Consider the following 24,871-nt stretch of genomic DNA (forward strand, 5'->3'; position numbering starts at 1 on the left):
AATAAAGAAAATGGGTTCTTCTACTCTGCCATAAGAATTCTTCTCCCAAGTAACAAGCAATAGGACAAGAGGAAATGGCCCCAGGTTGCACCAGGGGAGGTATAGATTGGGTATCAGGAAAATTTCTTGAGTGAAGCACCAGAAAAGGCTGCCTAGGCAGGTGGGGGAATCTCTATCCCGGGAGGGGTTCAAAAAAACATGGCTGTGGCACTTGGGGACATGGTTTAGTAGGCATGGTGGGGTTTAGTAGGCATGGTGGTGGTTGGACTTGAACTTAGAAGTCTTTTCCAATCTTAAGGATTCCATGATTCTATGGATCTGCGCATATCATTTCAGGATGAGCAGTAGAATGTTTGCGTTTAACTGCCCTATACTGGGTTTTGAGCTTATAGTAAGTCCTTCTACACAGAAAAGTTTTCCAGAAACAGTGGTCATGATCCCATTTTCAGGTGATATTTGTAGCCAATACAGGGACCTTGCTTCAGAAATGCAGCTTAAAATGGGGCACAGAACTCACTTCTGCCCCTGATGTCCCCAAGCAAACTCAAGGAGGAGGAGGGTTTCACGTATGTTGAAAGCACACCACTGCTCAAGTGGTTTTGGCTGGCAATCAACCCCAACCTACTGATCCCCTGGTTTGAATGAAGCCCAAATACTAGTCCGTGTCAGAGTACAGTGTTCCAATTTGGAACTGGGATGGAGAGGAGGAATAGTGAAAATTAATCTCTAGACCCCTGGGAAGTGCACAAGACACTGCAATGATGCAAAGCTGTGCATTGCAAACCCAGGAGGTGGGAGGCTGGACAGATGCTTGAATCGTGCAGGGCACAGCAGCCCAGAAGGAGCCCCCAGAGAGAGGGGCCAGGGATGCTGCTGAGGCCAGGGAAGCAGCTTGGGCAGAGACGGGACTTAACCAAGAGAGAGAAAATAATTTATTTTACACCTTGCAAAGCCTGAAAATGTATTGGTCCTTCAGCGGCATCCCTTGGTCTGCAGGCAGGTTTCCAAAGCTACCCAAAGCACGAGCCACGGCATCAAGAGAATCTCCTAGCAGCGCAAGCCATTTAGGGTGATTAAACTGGATGGCTTTTATTCTAATTGTTGAAGTCAATCCCTCTAGATCCTGGTTTTCACACCTTCAGAGCTCTATTCGGTTTTCTTGTTAAGGTATTTATGTTTCCCTATGCTGACTTGAGCTGCTGTTTGAGCACACAGGTGATATGAGCCTCCTAGAAACCCCTTATCTGAAGGAGGAAAAGAGCTCAAACATTCACACTGAGTGTGAACCATCAGCATGGAGAAGGACAATTGGATTTGCACAAGCAGTGAATGGGCTGAGGGTGAAAACACCTGGCTGGAAAGTGACTTCACCCTAGGATCTCAGCCGTGATGGATCTAGACAAGAACATCACCAGAAGCAGAAAGGACCATTTGGAAGTGTGATACAAAAAACCCAAACCCAACTGGAACAGTTTCCAAATCTGCGTAAGGAAATCTGCATAAACCCCAGTCTCCTCCTCTCCTTTAGGGTTTGCGTACCGAGCTCCTCTCTTACCTGTCCCCATCACGAACATTCCTGAACTGGGCGCCGATGAGACAAGCCATGAGAGGCCCGACTCTGCCTCCCTTCACAAAGGGCTCTGCAAGTGCCCCAATCCAAATGTCTATGTTCTTTGGTGTCCCATATAGCTGTAGGAACTTCTTTGCTAGATCAACATTCCTCAACACTTGAGCAAGTGAATTCAGTCCGGAAGGTTGCGAGAGCCCGCAGAATTTTCTCCAGGAACTATAACCTGCAAGGATTTGGGTATCAGAGCAAAGAGAGGTCAGGAATGTGTTTTCCTCTCCTGGAAAGACTTTCCCCTCTCTTTTCCCAAAGCTGGGGCACAGGAAGTTTCCCAATAAGTTTTAAAGCATTTTCTGAACCATTTTTCTGTGTTTCTCTTAATGCCATCGACTTTCCACTCCTCCCAAGCCAGTTCCTCCCACCTGGCATTTCAATGTTCTCTGTGGAAGGGCCGTGTCTTTGCGAATGATCCCTGTTCATGGGAGTTGCTCCATCACCTTTCAGCTCCATTTGCTGTTCTGTTCAGCAGCAAGGCAGGTGCCTGTGCACGGGCTCCGGAGCCACGCTGGGTCTGACATAACCTCCTGGTGATACGATCAAGGACCTTTGGGAAACCCAAGCCCTGCTGAAGCTGCAGCACAGAGCCAGAAGTGTAACCCCAGGGCATTTCAAACAGAAAAGGAGACCTATGGTCTGGCACCTGATCCTGTGTGTGTTGGGACTGCTCCTAACATGAGCTGTGGGTGCTGAAGGGTCAGGGCATGCTGAAGGGCTGCGACCATTGGACCCCAAGGAAGCTCAGGGAACCTACAGTCTCAGTTGCATTCAGACAGAGCCACAAGAGAGAGGTCCTCAAAAAACTCCGTGATGTTTGGACAAGACATCTTGTCCAAAAATTATCTGGACAAGATTCACTGGACAAGGAGGCCTACAGGAAGCTGGGGAGGGGCTCTTGATTAGGGAGTGCAGAGATCGGACAAGAGGGAATGGTTCTGAGCTGCAAGAGAGGAGACTGAGATGAGATCTTGGGAAGAAATATTTTGCTGTGAGGGTGGGGAGGCCCTGGCCCAGGTTGCCCACAGCAGTGGTGGCTGCCCCATCCCTGGAGGCATTCCAGGCCAGGTTGGATGGAGCTTGGAGCCCCTGATCCAGTGGGAGGTGTCCCTGCCCATGGCAGGGGGTGGGACTGGATGGACTTTGAGGTCCCTTCCAACCCAAATCATTCCATGATTTTATGATTCTACAAAAATTGCGATCTTCTCTTGCAGGAAAGGCAGAGCAATCCTGTGAGCTGACCATGCACCTGGATGAGTTGCAAAGCCTCTGTCTGGCCTTAAAACCCATTAATAGGGTGCATTTCTCATCATGGTTTCTAAGAGAGCCCTATTGCGTCTCGCAGGCTGTTACTGGCACAGTAGCTCCAGACACTTACATCTGCCTAATAACTCTGTTAGACAACAACAGACGCAGGAGGCAGTTGTAAAGTCTTATCAACAAGCTATTTCTCAAGAGCATCTTGCAATGCCATTACACTGGTTTTACATCTTGCAGAGCCCTGACAGTTATTGTAACATACTTTTCTTTCTGGGACACCACTTTTATAGAGAAATTACAATGAAATTTTCTTCACATATTATGATCTGCTCTTCCAGTCACCTGTGCCTGGGCTGGACCACTACAGGTGCCTGGGAAGAAGCCATGGGGGACTTCTGGCCCTAATTCCACTCCTGCAAAGTTGTTGAAATACTTTCCCAATTTTCCCATTTGAAAACAATACAAATGAGTCATTTCTTGCACACTTGACTCTGGTCTGTGCAACGCCACATGTGCCTCCACGTATCTCCTCCAGCTGCAGCCAGTCATTGACTCCATTGCTCAACCTCTTACCCGCTTACCTATGATAGCACAGAAACAGTGAAAAGCTTTGGGAAAGAGTGAGTTCAGCCACTCACAGACTGCAGATGTTGCTCAATGTTCAATCCCAAGAGTGCTTGCTTTCCACTTGGAGACTGGAGGCTCTGCTCCCACAGCCAACTCACCTGCAAGGCCATGATCTCTGCCACGTTGCATGTTAAGTGCTGGTAAATCAAACCCAATCCTTTCAACCTGCTCAAACATGTGATCTCGGAGGTCATCCACAACCATTTGCTTCTGGGTCATCAGCTTGGCCTGACTGACGATCAGGTTCCGGAAAAAGGGGTCAATACCACCTGCAGTGGGTACAGAGGGACTTATGAGCAGAGCAGAGTCGGAAGTGTGTCTGTAATAAGCTCAGGAAAGCTGAATGCCGCTTATATTTAATTGGAAGCTTCTACTACAAGAGAATCAATTAGAGACGACAGCAATTAAGCAATCAGACTGCTTCGTAATAAGATGTGCTGCATTTGGCTGTAGAGAACAGCTGCATTGGGAAAAATTCTGGCTGAGTGTAATGGTCATTTAAGATATTTAATGCCAACTGCTTTGAAGTTTGGCTGAAGCACGAGCTTGTCCAGAGAGGGCAGAAGATACTGGATGACATGAACTTGCACTGCAGAGGTGCAAGAAAGGCTTTACCTTCTTTCACGATCCTCCAGACAGCAAAGAAGGCATTTCTCAGTGGAATTTTTGGACCTATGGGCTTGTAATTCTCATTTAAGCGATCAACAGTTGGGGGAACCGAAGCATGAGCAAAACGAAAAGCCAGGGTGAAGACATTGGATATTCGAGGGTCCACAGACTCATTGTAGCCACGGTAGCGAGGAATCAGTTTCTGGAAGCTTCTTCCCAACAGAAGAGGTAGGTAATCCCTGTAGGTTATAATCTAGGAGGAGACAAGGAAAGTGTGAATCATTAATTGCTTGGCCATCAGTTTCTTTGGAAGCAAAGTTACTGTTCACATCTCAAACTGCAGGCACTGTCACACTGAACTTCTCTGATGAGATTTATGCAGGGAATTTTGCTAGCACAGCTGTGGAGCAGAGGGACACCCCAGGCTCTATGCTTTTTTCATCTCTGTGGACCTTCACCCAGCTGCTCTGGCAACCTGGTGAGGGTCCTTTCTGACTCTTTTGAGTGACAGTTCTGTTTCTTCAGCCCTAGAGCCTTGGTGCAAATAATCTTCTGCACTTGGCCACCATAACATGCTCCAGGCACTCCAGGCCACTGCCTGGGCTCCTGGTTGCTCCAGCCATGTATGGTGGGGTCTCTGCACTCTCGGCCAGTGATGAGATTTGCATGAAAGTGCACTGATTTGTATGAAAACAAAAATTGGACACATAGCTGCTACCACAACATCAGGAAGTGTAGACACTGCTCATGCCTGACCCACACTCATCCTCTGCCCGCGCACTGGGATCCTTTGCTTGTTGATGCTGAGCATTAGCCACTCAGGTGTCCCTTTTTTATCATGTACCAAACACTGGCTAGAAAAACTTCTCTTATGTTTCTGTCCCCCTGTTTCTCACACAAAAAAAAAATTAAGCAATCTGGAAATTTAACAGCAGAGGGACATCAGCGATTCAAGTAGAACCTTCTGTCCTTGTTATTTTGGGTATTTCTGAGGGATTTATTTTGGATTTTTAGGGACTGGTGGAAAGAATATGGTAGTTGCACCCTGAAATATTGTACCCTTTGGATATCCCACACCAACAAAGCCATCACATTAATGCTGGGAGACAGCAAGACAAGGTAGCAGAGCTAGGACAGATGACACCATGGCTGGTACCTGGATCATGGCACCCAGGATCTTCCGTGCCTCCTGGTACAGCTTCTCTCCACCCCAGTGAGGATTTAGTCTCTTCAGCTGTCTCGCCAGGCGGTTGTGTTCCCGTACAAAGAGTGTGTGCATGCATGTCAGCCCCAGCATCTCGTTCGCTCGAAAATCACCTAGGAGCAAGCGGGCAGATTTGTAGTGCCAGCGACCTGCAAGGCTCGTCTGCACCCACTGGCAGCAGGAAAATGCCCCGTGGGGAGCCACGCACAGAGAAATGGTTAGAGGTATCAATATCTGCATCGTGAAGAAGATGGGTGAGGAAAACACAGGAGAAGAAGGAAACCTGGGCTGAATATTTATCCTGAGCTGCATCCAAAGCAGTGGGACCAGCAAGTCAAGGGAGGTGATTCTGCCCCTTTGCTCTCATGAGACCCCACCTGAAGCCCTGTGTCCAGTTCTGGAGTCCTCAGCACAGGAAGGACATGGAGCTGTTGGAGCGAGTCCAGAGGAGGCCATGAAGATGATGCGAGGGCTGGAGCACCTCCTGTACAAGGACAGGTTGAGAGAGTTGGGGTTGTTGAGCCTGGAGAAGAGAAGGCTGTGGGGACGGCTTAGAGCAGCTTCCAGTACTGAAAGGGACTCCAGGAAAGCTGGGGAGGGGCTCTTGATTAGGGAGGGCAGGGAGAGGATGAGGGGAATGGTCTTGTGCTGCAAGAGGGGAGACTGAGACGAGATCTCAGGGAGAAATATTTTGCTGTGAGGGTGGGGAGGCCCTGGCCCAGGTTGCCCAGAGCAGTGGTGGCTGCCCCATCCCTGGAGGTGTTGAAGGTCAGGTTGGATGGGGCTTTGAGTCCCTGATCCAGTGGGAGGTGGATGGCAGGGGGCTGGGATCTTTAAGGTCCCTTCCAACTCAAACCATTCTGTAATTCTATGAAAGCAGGTTCTGGGCCCCGAGGGTTGGAAAGCAATAGTCAATCCTCAAATTTCTGCTGAGGGAGTAGAAACCAATATGCCACCGTGGTTCTTCTCAGCATCAGAGGGATATGGAAGATTTTTTTTCAAAAAGGGCTAGGAGAATTAAACGAATAATTTTTAAATAAGGGCCAGGCGCTCTTCAGTCTCCAATATCAGAGGCGGTCCCACAGCTCAAGACAGAACTGAAAATGGGCAGCAGGCATTCAGGATGGCCAAATGAGCTCTGCAAGTCCCAAGACATCCTCCAAACCAGCTGAAATTACAGCCAAAGCAAGATGATAGCCACAATCGACTACTGTGGAGAATAAGAGCAACATGAGTCACATCTTGAAGGAATATATTACAAAGGTCATTGCTATGAAATATTAAATCCTGCTTCAAACATCTAGGGCAGGAAACCCAAGAGCAAGCAGGTGATGAGAGAATAAAGAGGCACTCAGAGAAAAGTACACACTCCACGTTTAGTCCCCGAGTCCCATAGTAAATAGAGGGATTTGCCCTTGTGCTCAGCACAGAGCCCTTTTCATTGATTGTCAAAGGCCATCTGTAAGAGACTGCAGAAGGATGAACAAAAGAAGCTCTGTGAGGTCTCCTTGAGCAGAAGGCACCCACCCAGGGCTTCCAAAAGAGCTCCAGTAGGAAACTGCAGAATCGTGTTATGCAACTGCACACGTAAAATTTCCACAGTTCTCAGGGACCGGAAAAGTCACAAATAAGATACGGAACTTTCAAAGGAGCTTCTGCACCAGCCTGAGCTGCTCACTGTGAACTCATTGATGTACCCAGCTATGGAAGAGCAGCTGCGCCATCGGCCCTGAGCCAGAGAGCCCTGGAGGCTGGGAGCTGACCCTAGGAAGAATCTGACACACCTGCCCATTCTGCTTCTCACTGGGCACCTGTGTTTGGCCACAGGTCTTGCATGGTCTTCCCCAGGGAGTGACCTGGGGAAACAGCTGAAGACATGGAACAATGAATTGGACCAGTGGACAGATATGAGAAGCCAAAGGAAACATAAAACAATACGAAATCTTCTAAGGTGCTGGAGAATAATACCAAGCAGAGCTCTCCCACTGGTCCCACCACTATGTCCTGGTGATGTCCAAGAACCATGGAGAGAGTTAGGGTTGTTCAGACAGGAAAAGAGAAGGCTCTGGGGAGACCTTAGAGCAGCTTCAAGTACTGATAGCGGCTACAGGAAAGCTGGGGAGGGGCTTTTAATCAGGGAGTGCAGGGATAGGATGAGAGGAATGGTTTTCAGCTAAAAGAGAGGAGACCGAGATGAGGTCTTAGGGAGAAACATTTTGCTGTGAGAGTGGGGAGGCCCTGGCCAGGTTTGCCCAGAGAAGATGCCCCATTCTTGGAGGTGTTGAAGGCCAGGTTGGATGGGGCTTGGAGCCCCTGATCCAGTGGGAGGTGTCCCTGCCCGTGGCAGGGGGTTGGAACTGGGTGGGCTTTGAGGTCCCTTCTGACCCAAAATATTCCATGTATTAAAGAAATGAACTGGTGCAATGGAGTAGTTTGCTCTGGAACACCTAACTTACCTGCAAGAAAGCAAGGGATTTTCGCTCCCTTGCTGACTATAAGGCAGGGGTCCTTCGCGGTGCCGGCAAAGGGCATGTACTCCCTCCCTTGATCCGTGAAATTGTGGTTGACAGCCAGCAAGCCCAGCTGGTTGGTCTGATTCCTCAGTTTGTTGGCCAAAGGCACCTCACTGCCGTACACCATGCTGCCATCGAGAAAGGAGGTGAGCGCATTGATCTGTTCTCGAGTTGCTCTGCCGCTGGGGCAAACAGCAGCTGAGCGGGAGAAAGGGAGGCAATCTTTTGTGTTTTTAATCCGTGGGTCATTGGGTGGGATCTGCAGAAAGACAAATGAATATTTCATCCCCAATTCAGGGGTACAGAAACTGTGCTGTGATACCGCAGCCGTAAGAAAAGTCAGGCAGGAGACACTTCAAAGACAGTCCTCATGCTAGAGAGCGTGGAGATCAGTCATGAACCCCAGATAGGAAGGGTCAGATTGATCCGTCCAAATCCCAGATATGCCTGAAAGCCTGGCTATTTTTTGAAGTCCCTATGGATAGCTAAAGTTTTCCCCCAAAATACATGCATATTGGATTGAATCTTAAAAGCTCAGGTGTTCCTGTCTCGTGTTGGAGTCTAGTGTTCACATCTACATTGCAGGCAGTTGTCATCCAGGGCTTGTGACCCTGCTTGAATTCTCAAATGCACATTGGGCAAATACCCAGTGATGCTCCAATCCTTCACAGATTCCCTTGAGAGGAAATTCAGGCACATGGGAGAGCCTGAGCTGCTGTACACCTTCAAAGCCAGGAGAGCACAGCTGCAGGGTGGACATGCATGGCATTAAGCATTCACTGGAGCGGAGACCACAACGTGACTGACATGCTAATGTTTTAGAATCATTAAGGCTGTAAAAACTCTGCGTTCATCCAGTCCAACCATCAGCCCAACCCCACTGTGCCCATGTTCCCAAGTGCCACAGCCACACACTGTCTGAACTCTTCCAGGGATGGAGACTCCACCACTGTGGAGTGGAGAATTCACCACTCTGTCAGTAGAGAATTCTTTCCTAATACCCAATCTAACCCCCACTCCCGCCCCATGCAGCTTGAGGACATGTCCTATGGAACAAGTGATGGGATGAGAGGAAAAGAGCCCAGCACCCACCTCACCACAACCTCCTTTCCAGAAGCTGCAGAGAGCGATGAGGTCTACCCTCAGCCTCCTCTTCTCTGGGCTAAACAGATCCAGGTCTCTCAGCCGCTTCCAGAACCCCTGGGCTCCAAACCCTTCCCCAGCTCCTTTCCCTTCTCTGGAAGTGCTCCAGCCCATCAAGGTCTTTCTTGGAGTGAGGGGCCCAAGACTGAACTCAGAGTTTGAGCTGTGGCCTCACAAGGACCAAGTCCAGGGGCATGATGCCTTCTCTGCTCCTTCTGGTCACTCATAACTTCCTTGCCCTCTGCTGATGATTTAATTACCAAACAGGCAAGGATTTTCTAGGGTATTGACACCTCTGAACTCCTGTCTTTGACACGCTCCCTACAATTCAGACATCACCCATGTTGCCTTTGCACCGTACCTCAGAGCAAAGCCACATCACTGAGGGAGACGGGTAAATGGTTAGAAATGGGGGGGAAGACAGGTTGTGACTATACCTGACATTTAGGGCCAGTTCCTGTGACTCAGCACCACCACCTTACAGAGAGCAGTCTGTCCCCTTTGGCCTGATGTGGAAGGATGCCTCTCCATGGCCAAGGTCAGTGAGAGCCATAAACACCTCCTGGCTGGAGCAAAGCTACCCTCTCCTCCCCTTCCCTGCAAGAAGCAGCCTGGCTGTACCTTGATAGGAAAGCAAGGAGGCTCCTTGTCACAGCTGGTTTCACAGTCCACCTTGCCGCTGAAGGTGACTCTGGATGGAGTGTCCGGGCTGAAATCCAGGTCGTGGTCAATAAATTGGCCCCATTGCATGAACATGAGTGATCTCTGCTGGTCCAACCTGAGCTGCTCAGGGGAGAAGCGGACAATCTCGTTTGACACTTTTCGAACCTGCAGAGGATGAAAGCAGAACACGTGTGTTAAGAAATCGCTTGTGCATATGAGTGCACCAGTCTGGGGGTTCATCAGCAAAAATCCACCAAGCATGAATTCCTTATACTTCACAGTATCAAGGCCAAATCTCTGTCAGAGTTGGAAGGCATCCCTGAGTGCCATCTCTGGTGAACATTGTGTTTTTCTGGCTTCAGTCGGGTCTGAGCACCAAGGCCAAGAGCATCCCTTGATGGATGCATGGAAGCAACTAAGCAGGAGCCTGAGAAAGGGAGGCAAACGGTTTTGAAAGACTGCTATGAAAAAGAAGAGTAAAAAAAAAGTCTTTGGGAGTTTCTAAAGGTTTTCTCAGGAAATCCTTTGCAGCAGGACACTCTCCCAAATCACTCTTCTCTTCCCTTCTCCATCCATCACAATTCCTCCCACCAGTTCTTCCTTCATGAATTACTACAGTAAAAGTGGTCAAATCTCTGTTCAAGCCCCATCTCTGTGCTGTAGAACAGAGTTAGGAATACAGGGAAAGCATGACCAGGAGGCACATGAGATAGAAAATTCCTTAGTGGTGTTGTTGCACCAAGCCCAAGTGACCAGAAGCTGCTTCCCAATGCTCCTGCTCCCCTCCAGTCACCACAAGAGCTGCCCCCCGACACTGATCACATTGCACAATTTCTTGTTTAGGACCATAGAATGATTTGAATTGGAATGGACCTTAAAGATCATGCAATTCCAACCCCCTTGCCATGTGCAGGGGCACATCCCACTGGATCAGGGGCTCAAAGCCTCATCCAACCTGGCCTGGAACACCTCCAGGGGTGGGGCAGTCACCACTGCTCTGGACAGCCTGGGCCAGGGCCACTCCACCCTCATTGTGCCGAATTTCCTCCTTATGTCAGTCTAAATCTGCCCCTCTCCAATTTAAAGCCATTCTCCCTCATCCTGTCACTCCATGTCCTTATGAAATGTCCCTCCCCAGCTTTCTTGTAGCCCCTTCAGGTTTGTCCCACACTTCTGCAGCAGTAAGATCCATTTTCCTTTGCTTTTCCTGAAAGCAGGGCAATTTGAAAGCGTTCCCACTAGATCACCATGGGCAGCCTCATATGATCACCCTGAAGTTGGTCAACTTAACTTCCTCCTCCTGACCTCCACCGCTACGCCAGGTGGTGGATGTGCACTTTGGCACCTGTGGTCTGTCCAAGCATTGGCCATCACTTAAGCCCTGATAGTGGGGTTTCAGATAACTGATACAAACATTACCAGCGGGAAGGGAAATCCAAAGAAATGCTTTCCTTCCGTCCACCCATGGGGGATGGACACACCGTCTTCATAGTCTGCTGGTAACCATCTGACCAGGGCTCTGTTTGAAGCTCCTAGAGATGGATGCTTCCTGTCATAGAGAATAGAAGAACAGCAAATTGTTAGCAACCAGAGGACTCACAAGGCCAAGGGTTCGTGGATGTGGAGAGAGAGATAGGATCCTTATCATGGGATGGCACAGCTGGGGAGGGGCTCTGGATCAGGGAGTGCAGGGACAGGATGAGAGGGAATGGTTTTGAGCTGAAAGAGGAAACTGAGATGAGATCTTAGGAAAAAATGTTTTGCTGTGAGAGTGGGGAGGCTTCAGCGTCTCGTTCAGGCCTAAGTGATCCACCCTCACCCCAGAACTCAGATCTCCTGAGTGAAGCCACCACTTTCAGAAAATGGAAGGAGGAAGGTAGCTGTCTCCTTACTTCTTGTAGAGAGAGATACCTGAAGGCTAAAGCAGGCAGATTTGTCTGAGCTTCTTCCTGCACCTGAGATGCTCTTAGGAGATGCTCTGCCAACCAAGTTCTTGGAAATAGAGGAAGGATGAGGAATGCTCTGTATTGTCCCTTTTAAACCACTCCATTCTCTGGCACAGCTTTTCTTTCCTTACAGTAGGAAGGCTCTGGATATGGTGGGAAATCGCTTTTATATCCCAAATTACAGTCCTGTCCCTTCACTTATCCAAACATAGGATAAGCACAAAGTGCTCTTTCCTGGTGCACATGCCTGGCTTTCCTCCTGGGCATAGTGCGGAGCACGGAGATGGTGAGACCATTGCCCTGCATGGCTTTGGGTCAGGAAACACTTGGAGACCCTGCAAAGGGGCAGAGGCAGACAGTGCCAGGAGAAAGCAGAAAGATTCAGCCTGGGCTGGATGGTTAGTCCCCAACACAGAGCCACTTGCATTTTGGCCAAAGAGCCATCTCATGGACCACACCAAGAACTGTAATTAAACCCTCGCACATCTAGGAAAACAACACTTTAGGGTATAAAACTCTAAAGAAGGCATCCTACATGGACCATCTTTGAGGACATGGGTCTAGATGGACCCCTCCATCCTCCCTCCTGCTGGCACAGCCCCTCACCTGTTGTTGCACTCGCCCGTGATCGTCCGGTACTGGCCAGAAGCATCACAAGTCATTTTCTTCTCCTGTTGGTCGCATCCACTTGCCTTGAAAATCCTCTCCAGCTGCACTGGAGTGAGCAAGTCTGCCAGGTGACAACAGAGCATGAACATGCAGGAATATCCTGGCCTGGCTGGGGCTGAGGGAGTTTTCCTTCTTGTTCCCTTGAAACAGTTTCTTCTCTCAGGAGAGCACAAGGGGCAGTTGTTTTCCTGCTCAAAGCTGTGCTGAGGGTGCTCTCTAGAGCAGGGGATTGCATTTGCTTGTTTGGAAAGCCTTAAACCAAACAATGCTGTGGTCAGATCTTATTTATAATTACAGGTTAGCCCTGTGGCAGCAGAATGATTGCATTAGTGATCCTTTTTCCTTCTTCTCCTCTCCCTTTTTATCTCCTCCATCAATGGCTAACGGCTATGGTCACCCTAGTTGTTTTACAAGCATTTTGCCCCTGTGAAACAGCCACCAGCGTGCATTACTGGTGCCTGGAGAAGAAACCATCAGGGGGCTGGGCAGCATGAAGGGTTGGGCAGCATGAGGGGACACAGGCTTTGCACTCCCATCGTGCACATTTCCCCATGTTTTGGAGACAACTGGTTGACTTCGCCCATCCATGCCTCTGTAGCTATGGCTGCTCCCACACTACTGCTCCTGAGTCCCTTGGGGTTTCCCGGTCACTGCTGCCACCCACAGTTTGGGTCACAGCATGGTTTAAGAAGCCACTGATGCCTCCTGGGCTGGAAGGTGAGGAGGCAGCGAGGTGTCCTGGCAATGTTCTGGAGAGGTACTGCAGTCCCAGCTCCCCCTTCCTACTCACCCCACACTGGAGAGATGCTGGAGCACTCTGTGATGTGTGTGTCTTGGCCAATCAGTGTTTTGCCGTAATGTTGGGCATCCCCATGAGTTCATCTTCATGTGACGGGAGCCCTGTGCCTCCCTGAGCACTTTCTCTTAACTGCTCCCAATTTGTCTCTGCTCTCAGCACGATGGTCTGACCAGGACTGCCACCTCATGGAGGACATTGCTGCACCAAGACACGTACTGAAAGGTCCTTTCACATTGCTATGTTCTCATTCTCTATTTGTGCCTTTCTCACAGTGTCCTGTTTCTGGAGCAGAACAACCTGGCAGTGAACGTTCCGGAGGGCTGGAGCACCTCCCATATGAGGAGAGGCTGAGAGAGGTTGTTCAGCCTGGAGAAAAGAAGGTTGCTGGGAGACCTCAGAGCAGCTTCCAGGACTGAAATGGGTTCCAGGAAAGCTGGGGAGGGGCTCTTGATCAGGGAGAGCCGGAATAGGATGAGGGGAATGGTTTTCAGCTCTAAGAGGGGAGATTGGGATGAGATCTTAGGGAGAAATATTTTGCAGTGAGGGTGGGGACCCCCTGGCCCAGGTTGCCCAGAGCAGTGGTGGCTGCCCCATGCCTGGAGGGGTTGAAGACCAGGTTGGATGGGGCTTGGAGCCCCTGATCCAGTGGGAGGTGTCCTTGCCCATGGCAGGGATTGGAACTGCATGATCTTTAAGGTCCCTTCCAACCCAAACCATTCCGTGATTCTCTGGTTCCATGGCTTTGACTATTGCCAGCTGAAGTCTGCCAGAACAGCTGCTCACCTTGGGGCTGAGAATGGGAGCCACATTCTCTATGTTTGCTCATTCTGTGCTCAAGCAAAAGAATATCATCTAGCAAAGCACTCACCCATCAGTACATCAACAACTGCACTGCAGAGAGAACCAGGGAGGCACATAAAGCTCTTTCATTAACTGATAAACCTCCAAATAATTTCTTAAGATGGAAAGAGAGCCCAGAAAAACTATTCCTCTTTGCCTCACCACAGTTGGGTGGGAGGGCTTTGAGTCATGGCCCATCAAAAGCCACTTTCATTCCCTTCTCTGAAGCCCCACAAAGCCCCAGCAACCAAGATTCTCACCTCCCTCCTCTGCCTTCCCACCAGCAAATGGAGTTCCGTACCCGTGACGTTGAAGTCCCCTCTCACAGCCCTGTGCAGCTTCTCCTTGAGGAGGCTCAGCGTGGTTTCCATGTAATCCGCAGCCCGAGAGGCAGCCCGAGTCCCTGCCACCGGTTGTTTGAAATACCCCAGGAGCTCTACTGGGGTCAGGGCATTGTTCTGCAGGTGTTCCTTTATGCTGCAAGGAAGAATAAGACAAGACCTACAGGACTGAAATGGGGCAAAGCCAAGAGTCCTGGAGGTTACAGCCCTGGACATCGGGCACTCCAGTGCTCCTGGCACGTTACTGGTCTGAACTGCCAGCAAAGACAGAGCCATCCACCTCCCAGCACAGTAGCTGGAAGAGATCAGGGCTGCTTCTGCCACCCTTGGCAGAGCAGCAGAGTGAGTTACAGGAAGGAAATGTCTTAAATTGCCCAGCTCCACCTGCCAGAAGCCAAACCTTAGGTCTTAACGTCTCTGAGGCAACCAAATCTCATTCAAGTGTTCTTTAGCCAATCAATACCTGCAGATGATGTTCTCCATCCAAAGGTCCCAAATGGCTCCAAGTTGCTATGTCTTAGAGCTGCTGGAGCCCTAAAGAGCACTCAGATGGACGAGTCCCTAAGCCAACAAGGGCGTTTGGAGGTGGCTACTGAAGGAGGATCTGTATGAGCTTGTAGGAAGCCATACACTCTGAAACGATGGTGGCAAAATCTGTGTTCTTCTGTCAGATCCCACAACACATCCTCACTGCAGCCCGCAATGGTTTGATTCCTCCATAGCGGGGAACCATGAGAAGTCAGCAGAAGCCTCTGCTGGCTCCAGTCCTACTTAGAACATCCCTAAGGGATGAAAAAGAGTCAGGCACTTCTGAACTGGGAGGCATGGGAGCCGCAGAGAAGGACAGAGTCACAGCTCTTAGTGACCCAACAGACTGGAGACGTGGTGTAAAACCAGGGTGAAAGCAAACTGCTGGATCTCACCCTTGCCTGCTCTGCCCAAGTGAGGGAGTCCAGGGGTAGGAAAAGGAGTTTTCAGCTGAAAGAGGGGAGATTGAGATGAGATCTTAGGCAAAAATGTTTTGCTGTGAGGGTGGGGAGACCCTGGCCCAGGTTGCCCAGAGCAGTGGAGCTGCCCCATCCCTGAAGGGGTTCCAGGCCAGGTTGGATGGGGCTTGGAGCCCCTGATCCAGTGGGAGGTGTTCCTGTCCATGGCAGGGGGTGCAACTGGATGGGCTTTGAGGTCCTTTCCCACCCAAATCATTCCCCAGTGGGGCTGCAATCTGGCAGCACCCACACAGCCCCAACTCTCACCGGTCGCGTGTGCGCTTGTAGGCTGCATCCACCAACAGCTTGGCTTTGTCCACACTGCTCAGGATAGAAACGTCCGACAGCTCCTCTGCCAGGTCTCGGTGAGGGAAAGGAAAGAGCAGAGGTGAGAACACTGCCTGCGACCTGAGACTGTCCCCTGCACTGCCACCGGGTTCTCCTCTTGCCCCCAAGATCCAGGGGTATTGGCACAGCCACGGCTGCTGCTCACTTTTGAGAGAGAGGGATGTCCATACGTACACACATCCCTTCGGGGAATCTGAGGCACTCTGCAGCATGGAGAGGGTGTCTCCACCAGTGGAGGATTCAAGGAGCCGCTGTCAGAGACAGAGGCATCATCCCACCTGCCATTTCACAGGAGAGCGGTTGCTATTTCTTCAATATATTTTGCAATGCCACTTAATGTGATTCACCCTATTTCTACATCTCCCGCCAGAGTTGCCTTCAGAGAGCCCACACAGACACCACTGGCTGCCATGGCAAGCACTGAGAGCTCAGCATTAAGAGCTCTCTTCAGTTTTCTTTTCTTATTACTGCTTTGCTTCCCTGCTTTTCACCCCAGGTTGGTTGCAGCCACATTGCCCAAACTGCAGTGGTGAGTTTGGGTCCTTCCCCACACCATCAACTGGTAAGAGCTCATGTAAAATGCCCTACACCTTGAGGCTGAAGGATACACAGCCCCATTCCACTGGTTTCCCAGTCCATCCTGCAGCCTCCTGCCCACCTTCTCCTCCCGCTCGTGCTGGGGGAGCTCCAAACATGGATTGCGTCCCCAGCATCTGCTGCCTGAGGGTCACAGAACAGAATGGGACAGCCCCTGGTGGGCTTTTCTGCATGACAGCATTTCCCTACAGGTTCTGGGAAAGAAGAAAACTTCAGAAATGAGCACAAAGGGGATAAAAATCTCCAATTTCTCCGCAGATTCTTTAAGATATCTTCCTTTACCAACCCTGAGTTCACCTCTTTGACAACCTGGGTGAGAAAAGTTATTGCCTGGACCTCCATTAGAGACAAAAGAAAGGTCAGGCATGTGCTTTCCATAAGGATTTTACACCATAAATTAACAGGCAGAGGTCTCTGTGTGCTCTGGAGCAGAGATTCGGGGCTGGATGAGAGCCAAGCAACTGCCCCATCCCCAAACTCCACAGCCCCCGGTAGCTCCAGTTCATCAAACACTGCAATATCTGGAGTGAGATCTCTTCAAAAAGAGATAAGAATTCATTCTGAGAGGGATCTTCCCCCGGGGAGAGAGGAGTTCAGTTTTCAGCTTCCATAAAAGATACCGGGATGCAATGATGGGGCTGCCTGTGGCCCTCAGGGCTGAACCTCAGTCTCCAGCTCTCGCTTGCCACGCTGCACATTGTGCGGGGATGGAGACCACCCTTGAATCATGGGAATGGAGCAGCTCTGGAAACCAACCTGTCCTTTAACGTGGTTTCAAGAAATCAGGTATGAAGTGAACTGCTAAAAACATGGAAGAGCCAGGGCTGCTGTCACTGCACATACAGGTTAACTGTGCTCCTTCTGACAACTCCACAGGAACTTGCTGCTTGCAGGACAATAAATCCAGGTTCTCCTAGACTGAACTTTCTTTCCCACTCAGAACAGAACAGATCTGCAAAACCTGCGAGAAGGACAATACCATAGCCAGAAGACAGAGGTGCGTGGAGCAGGCTGAGGAGCACCAGCAGCCTCAAGAAGATTTCTGCCTTCATCCCTGAAAAAAAAATGTGAGAAGTAAAGAAAACCAAGAAACAGTGGCTGTCACAATGCACCGGGAAGGTCGGTGCCCCCACTGCTGAGGGCACATGGTACGGGGGTTCATGAGGTATCCCAAGCTTCAGCCCCAAGAGTGCCTTTGCTCCCTGGGAGGTTCTTGCCATCACACGTGGAAATGAATCTGCCTTCCCGAGGGACCTCACACACCGCTCTGGGATGACAGCGGTAACACAACACGGGGCAGCAGCCAGAGGATCCCGGCAGCCCTGCAGGAGGGCAGCTTGAGTGCACAGGGAGAGATTGGGGTTGAGGTTGGAAAAGCAGTCTCTGCCTATTCAGCCAGAGGAGAAGAGGGATCAGCCAGAGCAGCACGAGAGGTCCTGGACACATGAGCATCATGGAATCACAGAGCAATTTGTGTTGGAAGGGACCTCTAAGCCCATCCAGTTCCATCCCTGCCATGGGCAGGGACACCTCCCACTGGATCAGGGGCTCCAAGCCCCATCCAACCTGGCCTGGAACCCCTCCAGGGATGGGGCAGCCACCACTGCTCTGGGCAATCTGGGCCAGGGCCTCCCCACCCTCACAGCAAAACACTTCTCCCTGAGGTCTCATCTCACTCTCCGCTCTGGCCCAAAGCTGACCCACTCACCTCCGAAGGCTGTTCCAAAACTCTCAGCTTTATCAGAACAAGCCCAGAGCTGTGGCTGCGGTTCCTGCTCATCTCCCAGCACCCACCATGGAGCTGCTGGCAAAGGCAGTCTGGAGTTCACCTAAAACCACTGAGCTCAACCCGTTCCCTGTGGAGGAGCTCTGGCAACACCAGAAATGTGGTCCGGCCGCATCCTTGCTGTTCCCTAAGCCGTGCTTGGCGCTGGGGCAAGGTGGGGAAAGCCATTGAGCAGCGGGAAGTATAGACTTCCTCTGGATGCTCCAAACACAGTCCCAGCCCCCACTCATGGGACAGGGATGAGAGCTCCCCCAAAGCAGAAGCAAGCAGTGATGGGTCAGGCTCTCACCTTGCGATCTGCTGTCCTCACTGCGGCTCCCTCCATGCCTGCGCTTTTATCTGTGGTGGAGCCTCATCTGCAGCCAACGTCCCGGTGGGGCCAATCCACAGAGCACGGGACCTCCCTCATGGGTGTGCGAGGCCAAGGCAGCACAGCACCCACCTCCCACCCAGTGCCGTCACAAGGAGGGTGCTGAGCACCCACCTGGACGCAGCTCAGTGCTCCAGCACAGCTTCCACAGTGTTTTGGGGCAGAGACCTAAGGCAGAACTTTGTGGTGGGTTGAGAGTCTTGATTCCTACTGGGGATGTGGGACAGGGTTCCTTCCCCCGTTGCACTCTACATGCTTTGCTGAACTTAAAGGTCAAAAAAGATGTCCTCATACCCACCTGTGGGGGCACCAGCTCCAAATCGTGTCTGCTTTGCTCACCATTTCCCTTCCCACCTCCCCAGCCCACCCTGCCCAAGTCCTTGTGGTCCAGAAAGGTCTGTGAATGCTGCTCCTTGTGCACTTCCCTGCAGAAGGAGGCACCTGGATGATCCTCCAGCCTCAAGTGTGCAGACCTTGACCTTCCAGGTGGTTCAGGTAAGGGCTCTTACCCGTGACCAAACTGATGTTTAACTGGGAGCTCATCTAGCAACATGACCTCTTCCCCTGCCCAAAGGCTCCCTTCCTGTCTGGGTGCAAACCCAGCTGACAGGTGAGTTCTTGCCGTGGTGCATCTGTGCCGGGGAGGCAGGACACTGGGACACTGCTGGATTGGGGCAATGATGCTCTTGAATGTCAAATAAGCAAAGAATCTACTCACCAGCACTAGTCTTCAGCTCAGTGCCACCTAAAAGCGCGTTGCAATGTGGTTTTCCTTTTGTAACAGAAATGATTTGGTTCGGTGGCACAGACTGAGGTCACCTATGTCTGCTGGTGTTCCCTGGGGAAGGTCAGCTCATGGCATAACAGCACAGTTTGGGTTGGAAGGAACAGTAAAGCCCATCCAGTTCCACCTCCTGCCATGGGCAGGGACACCTCCCACTGGATCAGGGGCTCCAAGCCCCATCCAACCTGGCCTGGAACCCCTTCAGGGATGGGGCAGCCACCACTGCTCTGGGCAACCTGGGCCAGGGCCTCCCCACCCTCACAGCAAAACATTTCTCCCTAAGATCTCATCTCAATCTCCCCTCTTGCAGCTCAAAACCATTCGCCCTCGTCCTATCCCTGCACTCCCTGATCCAGAGTCTCCCCCCCCCCCCCCAGCTTTCCTGGAGCCCCTTTCAGCACTGGAAGCTGCTCCAAGATCTCCCCGCAACCTTCTCTTCTCCAGGCTGAACAACCCCAACTCCCTCAGCCTGTTCTCATGTGGGAGGTGCTCCAGTCCTTGGATTATCTCCATAGAATCATAGAATCACCAGATTGGAAAAGACTTCTTGGATCATTGAGTCCATCCATTCCATGGCCTCCTCTGGACTCACTCCCACAGTTCCACCTCCTTCCTGAGGACTTCATTACTGAATGCAGGACTCCAGGTGAGGTCTCATCAGAGTGGAGCAGAGGGGCAGAATCCCCTTTGATGGAGGGGATTTTTCCCCTTTTTCCCAAGTGGACAATGAGAGGACAAGACAGTGCTCACTTGCACCAGACCCTGAGTGACCTCCCCTGGCGTCAGATGTGGCCGTGCTGTGGGTAAATGGGACCAGAGGCAAAGGAGGTGCCCCATCCCATCATAGATTCAATAGAATCACTGAATGTCCTGAGTTGGAAGGGACTCACTAGGGTCATCAAGTCCAACCCCTATCCCTGCACAGGACAACCCCAACATTCACACGGTGGCACTGAGGGCATTGTCCAAACGCTTCTGGAATACTGTCAGCCTTGTGCTGTGACTGCTTCCTTGGGAGCTGTTCCAGAGCTCCACCACCCTCTGGGGAAGAACCTTTTCCTCCTGTCCAACCTAACCCTCCCCTGGCACAGCTTCCTGCCATTCCCTCGGCTCCTGTCCTTGGTCACCACAGAGAAGAGCTCAGCGCCTGCTCCTCCTCCTCCCCATGCGAGGAAGCTGCGGAGCGTGATGAGGTCTCCCCTCAGCCTCCTCTTCTCCAGGCTGAACAGTCCCAGCCACCCCTCACCCTCTTCCCCTACAAACCCTTCACTGCCCTCACCTGCACGCCCCGCGCTGCTCCTGGGAGAGGGGGCAGAGCCAGGAGGTTTCCAAGACCGTTATTTGCGTACTTGCTCTGCCGGGTTGTGCAGCTCATCTGATTGAAGAAGATAAGGGTTTGTCAAAGGATTGAGAGACAGTTGGTGTCTATCTGTGCTAATTGCATTTCACAATTAGGAACTTCCTTAAACGCTGTCAAAAATGCTTCAGAAACCATGAAAGTGGGAGACTTGGAGTGAAGCTTTGTCTCTTGAATGTTTGCTTCCCCTGGGGCTGTGTCCGTGCTTGCATGCAGCAGAGCGTGGGAAGGGCCAGGTATCTGGGTGAGCCTTCTGCTGAGCATCAGGGCAAGCGCCAGGACCTTGTGCTTACTGGCAGTAACAGAGACCACGCGCTGTTCCCCTGGAGTAAGGGAACTGGAATGTGTTGATGCAACAGTGCCTCCAGGCAGAGCTGTGCCATCCCCACTCGGGACACAGCACAGCAATTAATGCAGAGGGTGCATCCTGGCTTGGATCAGCCATAGGGTGGCCAGCAGGACTGCAGAAGTCATTCTTCTCCTGCCCTCAGCATCGGTGAGGCCACACCTCAAATCCTGGGTTCGGTCTGGGGCCTCTCGGTACAAGGACATTGAGGGGCTGGAGTGCATCCAGAGAGTGGGAATGGACTGGAGCCCTGGGATTCTGGGAGCACCTGAGGGCCCTGGGGCTGTTCAGCCCGGAGAAGAGAAGGCTGAGAGGAGACCTCATTGCTCTTTGCTGCTCCCGGAAAGGAGGTTATGGTGAGGTGGGTGCTGGGCTCTTCTCCCAAGGAGCAAGCGATGGGACGAGAGGAAATGACCTTGAATTTGGAACAATTTTTTTACTGAATGAGTGGTGAAGCCCTGGCATAGGCTGCCCAGGGACATGGTGGAGACTCCTTCCACGAAGGGGTTTAAAAGATGAGTTGGAAAGGTACTCTGGTTTAGTAGTGGACAGGTACTCCTGGACTCAGTGATCTCAAGGTTTTTTCCAACCACACGATGCTACAATTCTATGAGTGCCGCACATCTAGATTATATTTGCATTTTACCTTATTTTTAATGTTTCTTTCAGCCTTTTGTGTTCAGCCATGAAACCCTGGTCTTAAACCTTTCTCCAGCAGCTTTGCTCTAATGCCTGCCTGGGGAACCAACTGGGTTTTCGTGACTGCTCTATGATTGGGTTCTGTGTCTGTCACAGCACAATTTGCTGGGAGACAACAGACACCTCCTGGCCACCAGGGCTCAGCAAGCAGGGAGCCAAGGAGCCATCCAGCAGGCACTGCCTCTGACAATCATCAGGCCCCAAAATGCTACAGGTGCTGCTTTTCTTCCTAAGGGTTTTGCTCTTCAGCTTTGTCCTCTGCTGAACTGATAAATGCAACAACAGCTTCTTTCAAAAGACCCTCAACAACCCATTTAGGAAATCCCAGCTGCTGACTTCGGTTAGAAGGGCAACGGCTTCCTCTGCAGCAGGGCAGGCTGAAGATAAATTGCTGGGGGCTTTCAGCCTTTAACTCTGCTTCAGAAGTCCTGGAAACTCCTTCCAGCACTGAAGCACTGAGAGTGTCTTCAAAGCTTTCGATTCCACCCTTGCCCTGACTCCAGCCCTGCATAGCAGTTTCACAGCAATGTCAAGATCCTCCTGAAATGTTTCTCTCTGAGGTGTGGCAGCTTTGCAGCCAGGTCCCTCCTGTCAGGAATACCTGCAAAGTCTCTAGGAGAGCCCCCAGTGGCTTTTGCCACCTTGGCTGGATTCCCCAAGGACCAAAGGCAGAATTGCCACTCCACACGACTGACCCACCTGTGGCCTTCACAGAGGGCCCCAAAACACCACAGCGCAGCCTCACGTGTCCACACTTCCCCTGGTGGGACCATGAGGCAGCGACTTCTCAATGAGTCCTAAGAGCAAGGTACAGAGCCAAGACCTGCAGACTGACCTCAGAGCTTTTGGGGTTTCCCTGTTTTTCCCTCTTTTACTCCAAGTACATTGACAAATAGAATCATGAAATCATTAAGGCTAGAAAAGACCTCTAAGCTCATCCAGTCCAACCGTCAGCCCAACCCCACCGTGTCTGCTAAACCATGTCCTGATGTGCCACAGAGAAGAAAAAAAGGTGATTTCCCCTCTCATCAAGCTGGAACAGCTCAGCTGGGTGATGAACCTCAACACTATCTGCAATGACCTGAAAGGTTGTAGGGAGGTGGGTACTGGGCTTTTCTCCCAAGTAACAAGGGATAGGAGAGGAAATGGCCTCAAGCTGGGCCAGGAGAGGTTTAGCTTGGATATTAGGAACCATTTCCTTAATGACAGAGTGGTGAAGACCTGTCAGAGGCTGCCCAGGGCAGTGTGGGAGTCTCCATCCCTGGAGGGGTTCGAAAACCACGTGGCCATGGCACTCTGGGACATGGTTTAGCAGGCACAGTGGGGATGGGCTGACAGTTGGACTGGATGAGCTAAGAGGGCTTTTCCGACCTTAATGATTCCAGGATTCTCTGATACTTGGCACATCTGCCTCATTGCCACAACAGGGAGGCACAAGTGTGGCTGCAGCGACTGGACGCTCCCTCCCAGCGGCCCCACAATCCACCTGCACAAGGCCTGCGTGTTGGGACGGCTGCATCAGCCCTGGGCTCTTCACATCCAGGAGTGCCCACATCCACGGAACAGCAGAGAACAGAACTGCGGGAAGAAACAGGGCTGCGCAGGTTCACTGACCCCAACACCCAGCCCCAGGCATCGATGCTGCATGAAGCCACCCAGCAGGGTGATGACCACGTCCAGCCGAGGTCCGGACATGGAAGAACTGCGTTCAGGCACAGTATGATGCTGTGTAACCGCACCTTGGTGCTCCCTCCTCCAGGATTAGGTCTCAAACAGGAAAGGCTTTCCACTTCCAGAGCAGGCAGCTCCCAGCGTGGTCCCAAAACAGGCAGGCAGGAAGCTCTGTGGAGCATTCTCAAGGAGCAAGTGACTGTTAGTGGGTACAACCTCCCCCGGCCTCCCCGCTGAAGAAGAATCAGTGAATCTTGTGCTTTTTTAAGGAAAATGTATTTTTGTGAAAATAGACTTTAATATAATAAAATTTGATCTTAAATAAAAACATACCGGACCACCAACACCCACGGACGCTGTGCTGGCATCACTCACGTGCCTCCCGGAACCATCCTTCTCAAAACAAGTACCCACTGGAACATGCAAAGAAAAAGACACTGTAAAGGATAAAAACCATGTAGTACAAAACTCTCCGTGGCCTAGAAAGGGATGTGTCTGAACTCAAGGAACACATCATCTCATATGCAAATAGCTGCAAACTCTCCAGCCCCAGCTCTGCTCTCCAACTGCTCCAACTTGGGAGCAGCCCACCAAACCAGCCAAACCAAACTGTGAGAGAGGCAGGTGAGAAATCAATCAATAAACAGACCAATAAATAAATAGATAGATAAATAAATAAATAAATAAATAAATAAATAAGGCGGTGTTCCCAGCCAGTGCGTGGGCAAGGTGAGCCAGCCAGGAGCAGCTTCCAGCAGCCCACCCCAGCGACAGAAGGATTGACGCCTTTCAGGGAACGCTCCTTCACCCGTGAGAATCCTCGTGCTGAACCGTGACGGAGGCAGCGTGGGAAGCTCCCAGGCACATCTGCGTATTTACAGGTTTACAGTACAAAGAACTCACTCGTCAGCCCAGAGACAGCAAAGGGAATTCATGGAAATGGAAAAGTGCAAACTCTCTTTGTGGGAAGTGACAGAGTTGACACAGCCTCCTTCGGAGCAGAGGAACACTAAGGAGTACACAGGAGCTCCTCCTAAGGGGCTCTGCTTGGAAAAGCCGGTGAGCTAACTTACAGCCAGAAGAGAACTGATAAAGGAAAATATTTACAGGGAATGGGTGCGCCGAGGGCTGCACGGAGCAGGACACGGCCCTGTGGAGGCAGCTGGGTCCTGAAGCCAAGACCCCACCCCTCAGGGCCACAGTGGCGCTCAGAGCCTCTGCCTCTGGCAGGGCACCCGCCAGGCTTGCAGCAGAGCACACGGCCCCGCTGAAGAGTTTTCTCTGTTCAACAGACTCTTCTCCCTAAGAAAATCCTCCAAGCAGCTTATTGCAAAGGGCTGCTCCCAAACGGTCAGTCCCGATGTGCGCCGCACAGACAGTCTGTATGGAACAATAAATCCTTTGTTAGGTTTTCTTACTGGACCCAAGTTTTCTGAAGAGCTTTCTGCCTTTGAAGAAGGAGAAGCTTCTCTTCTTTCTGCTCTGTCCAGGCGCGTCACTGCAGTTGAGAAGGGCCAGCGATGCCTGCTCTGGACACTGCTCGCCCGTGACAAGGCAGGAAGGTGGCAGAGTCGGAGTTGGTGAGGAGTCATGCTGATCAACAGACCCATCTGGATTGGACTGAGGGGGAAGAAGAGAAAACAAAAGAAAAAGCAGAAGTTAGAGGTGGAGCAGGACATCACAACATAAATC

The 24,871-nt window shown here is 51.3% G+C and overlaps 2 protein-coding genes across 8 annotated transcripts in view; both read right to left on the reverse strand.

Annotated features, from left to right (window-relative positions):
- The window catches only part of MPO (myeloperoxidase), a 30,921-nt gene extending 8,106 nt beyond the window's left edge, over nt 1-22,815 (reverse strand). For 3 of the 7 annotated variants that reach the window (XM_054085263.1, XM_054085262.1, XM_054085261.1), the window contains exons 1-11: nt 17,146-18,563; nt 15,489-15,582; nt 14,196-14,371; nt 12,193-12,316; nt 11,060-11,189; nt 9,599-9,805; nt 7,778-8,093; nt 5,274-5,434; nt 4,124-4,370; nt 3,607-3,777; nt 1,556-1,793 (exon numbers count right to left, since the gene is read on the reverse strand). In XM_054085263.1, coding sequence (XP_053941238.1) covers nt 1,556-1,793; nt 3,607-3,777; nt 4,124-4,370; nt 5,274-5,434; nt 7,778-8,093; nt 9,599-9,805; nt 11,060-11,189; nt 12,193-12,316; nt 14,196-14,371; nt 15,489-15,582; nt 17,146-17,386 — 2,105 coding nt within the window. In that variant the 5' untranslated portion in view covers nt 17,387-18,563. Of the gene's footprint in view, nt 1-1,555; nt 1,794-3,606; nt 3,778-4,123; nt 4,371-5,273; nt 5,435-7,777; nt 8,094-9,598; nt 9,806-11,059; nt 11,190-12,192; nt 12,317-14,195; nt 14,372-15,488; nt 15,583-16,922; nt 18,565-19,040; nt 19,052-20,385 lie in introns of those variants that run through there. The other 4 variants (XM_054085265.1, XM_054085264.1, XM_054085260.1 and 1 more) reach the window with 4 other exon arrangements.
- A 670-nt stretch (nt 22,816-23,485) lies between these two features.
- TSPOAP1 (TSPO associated protein 1) overlaps nt 23,486-24,871 on the reverse strand; it is a 67,660-nt gene continuing 66,274 nt past the window's right edge. Inside the window, 1 exon segment of the mRNA XM_054085267.1 lies at nt 23,486-24,799. Within this exon segment, the coding sequence (XP_053941242.1) occupies nt 24,584-24,799 (216 nt within the window). The 3' untranslated portion in view covers nt 23,486-24,583.

Source organism: Cuculus canorus, chromosome 20, assembly GCF_017976375.1.
Source record: "Cuculus canorus isolate bCucCan1 chromosome 20, bCucCan1.pri, whole genome shotgun sequence".
Classification (NCBI taxonomy): domain Eukaryota; kingdom Metazoa; phylum Chordata; class Aves; order Cuculiformes; family Cuculidae; genus Cuculus; species Cuculus canorus.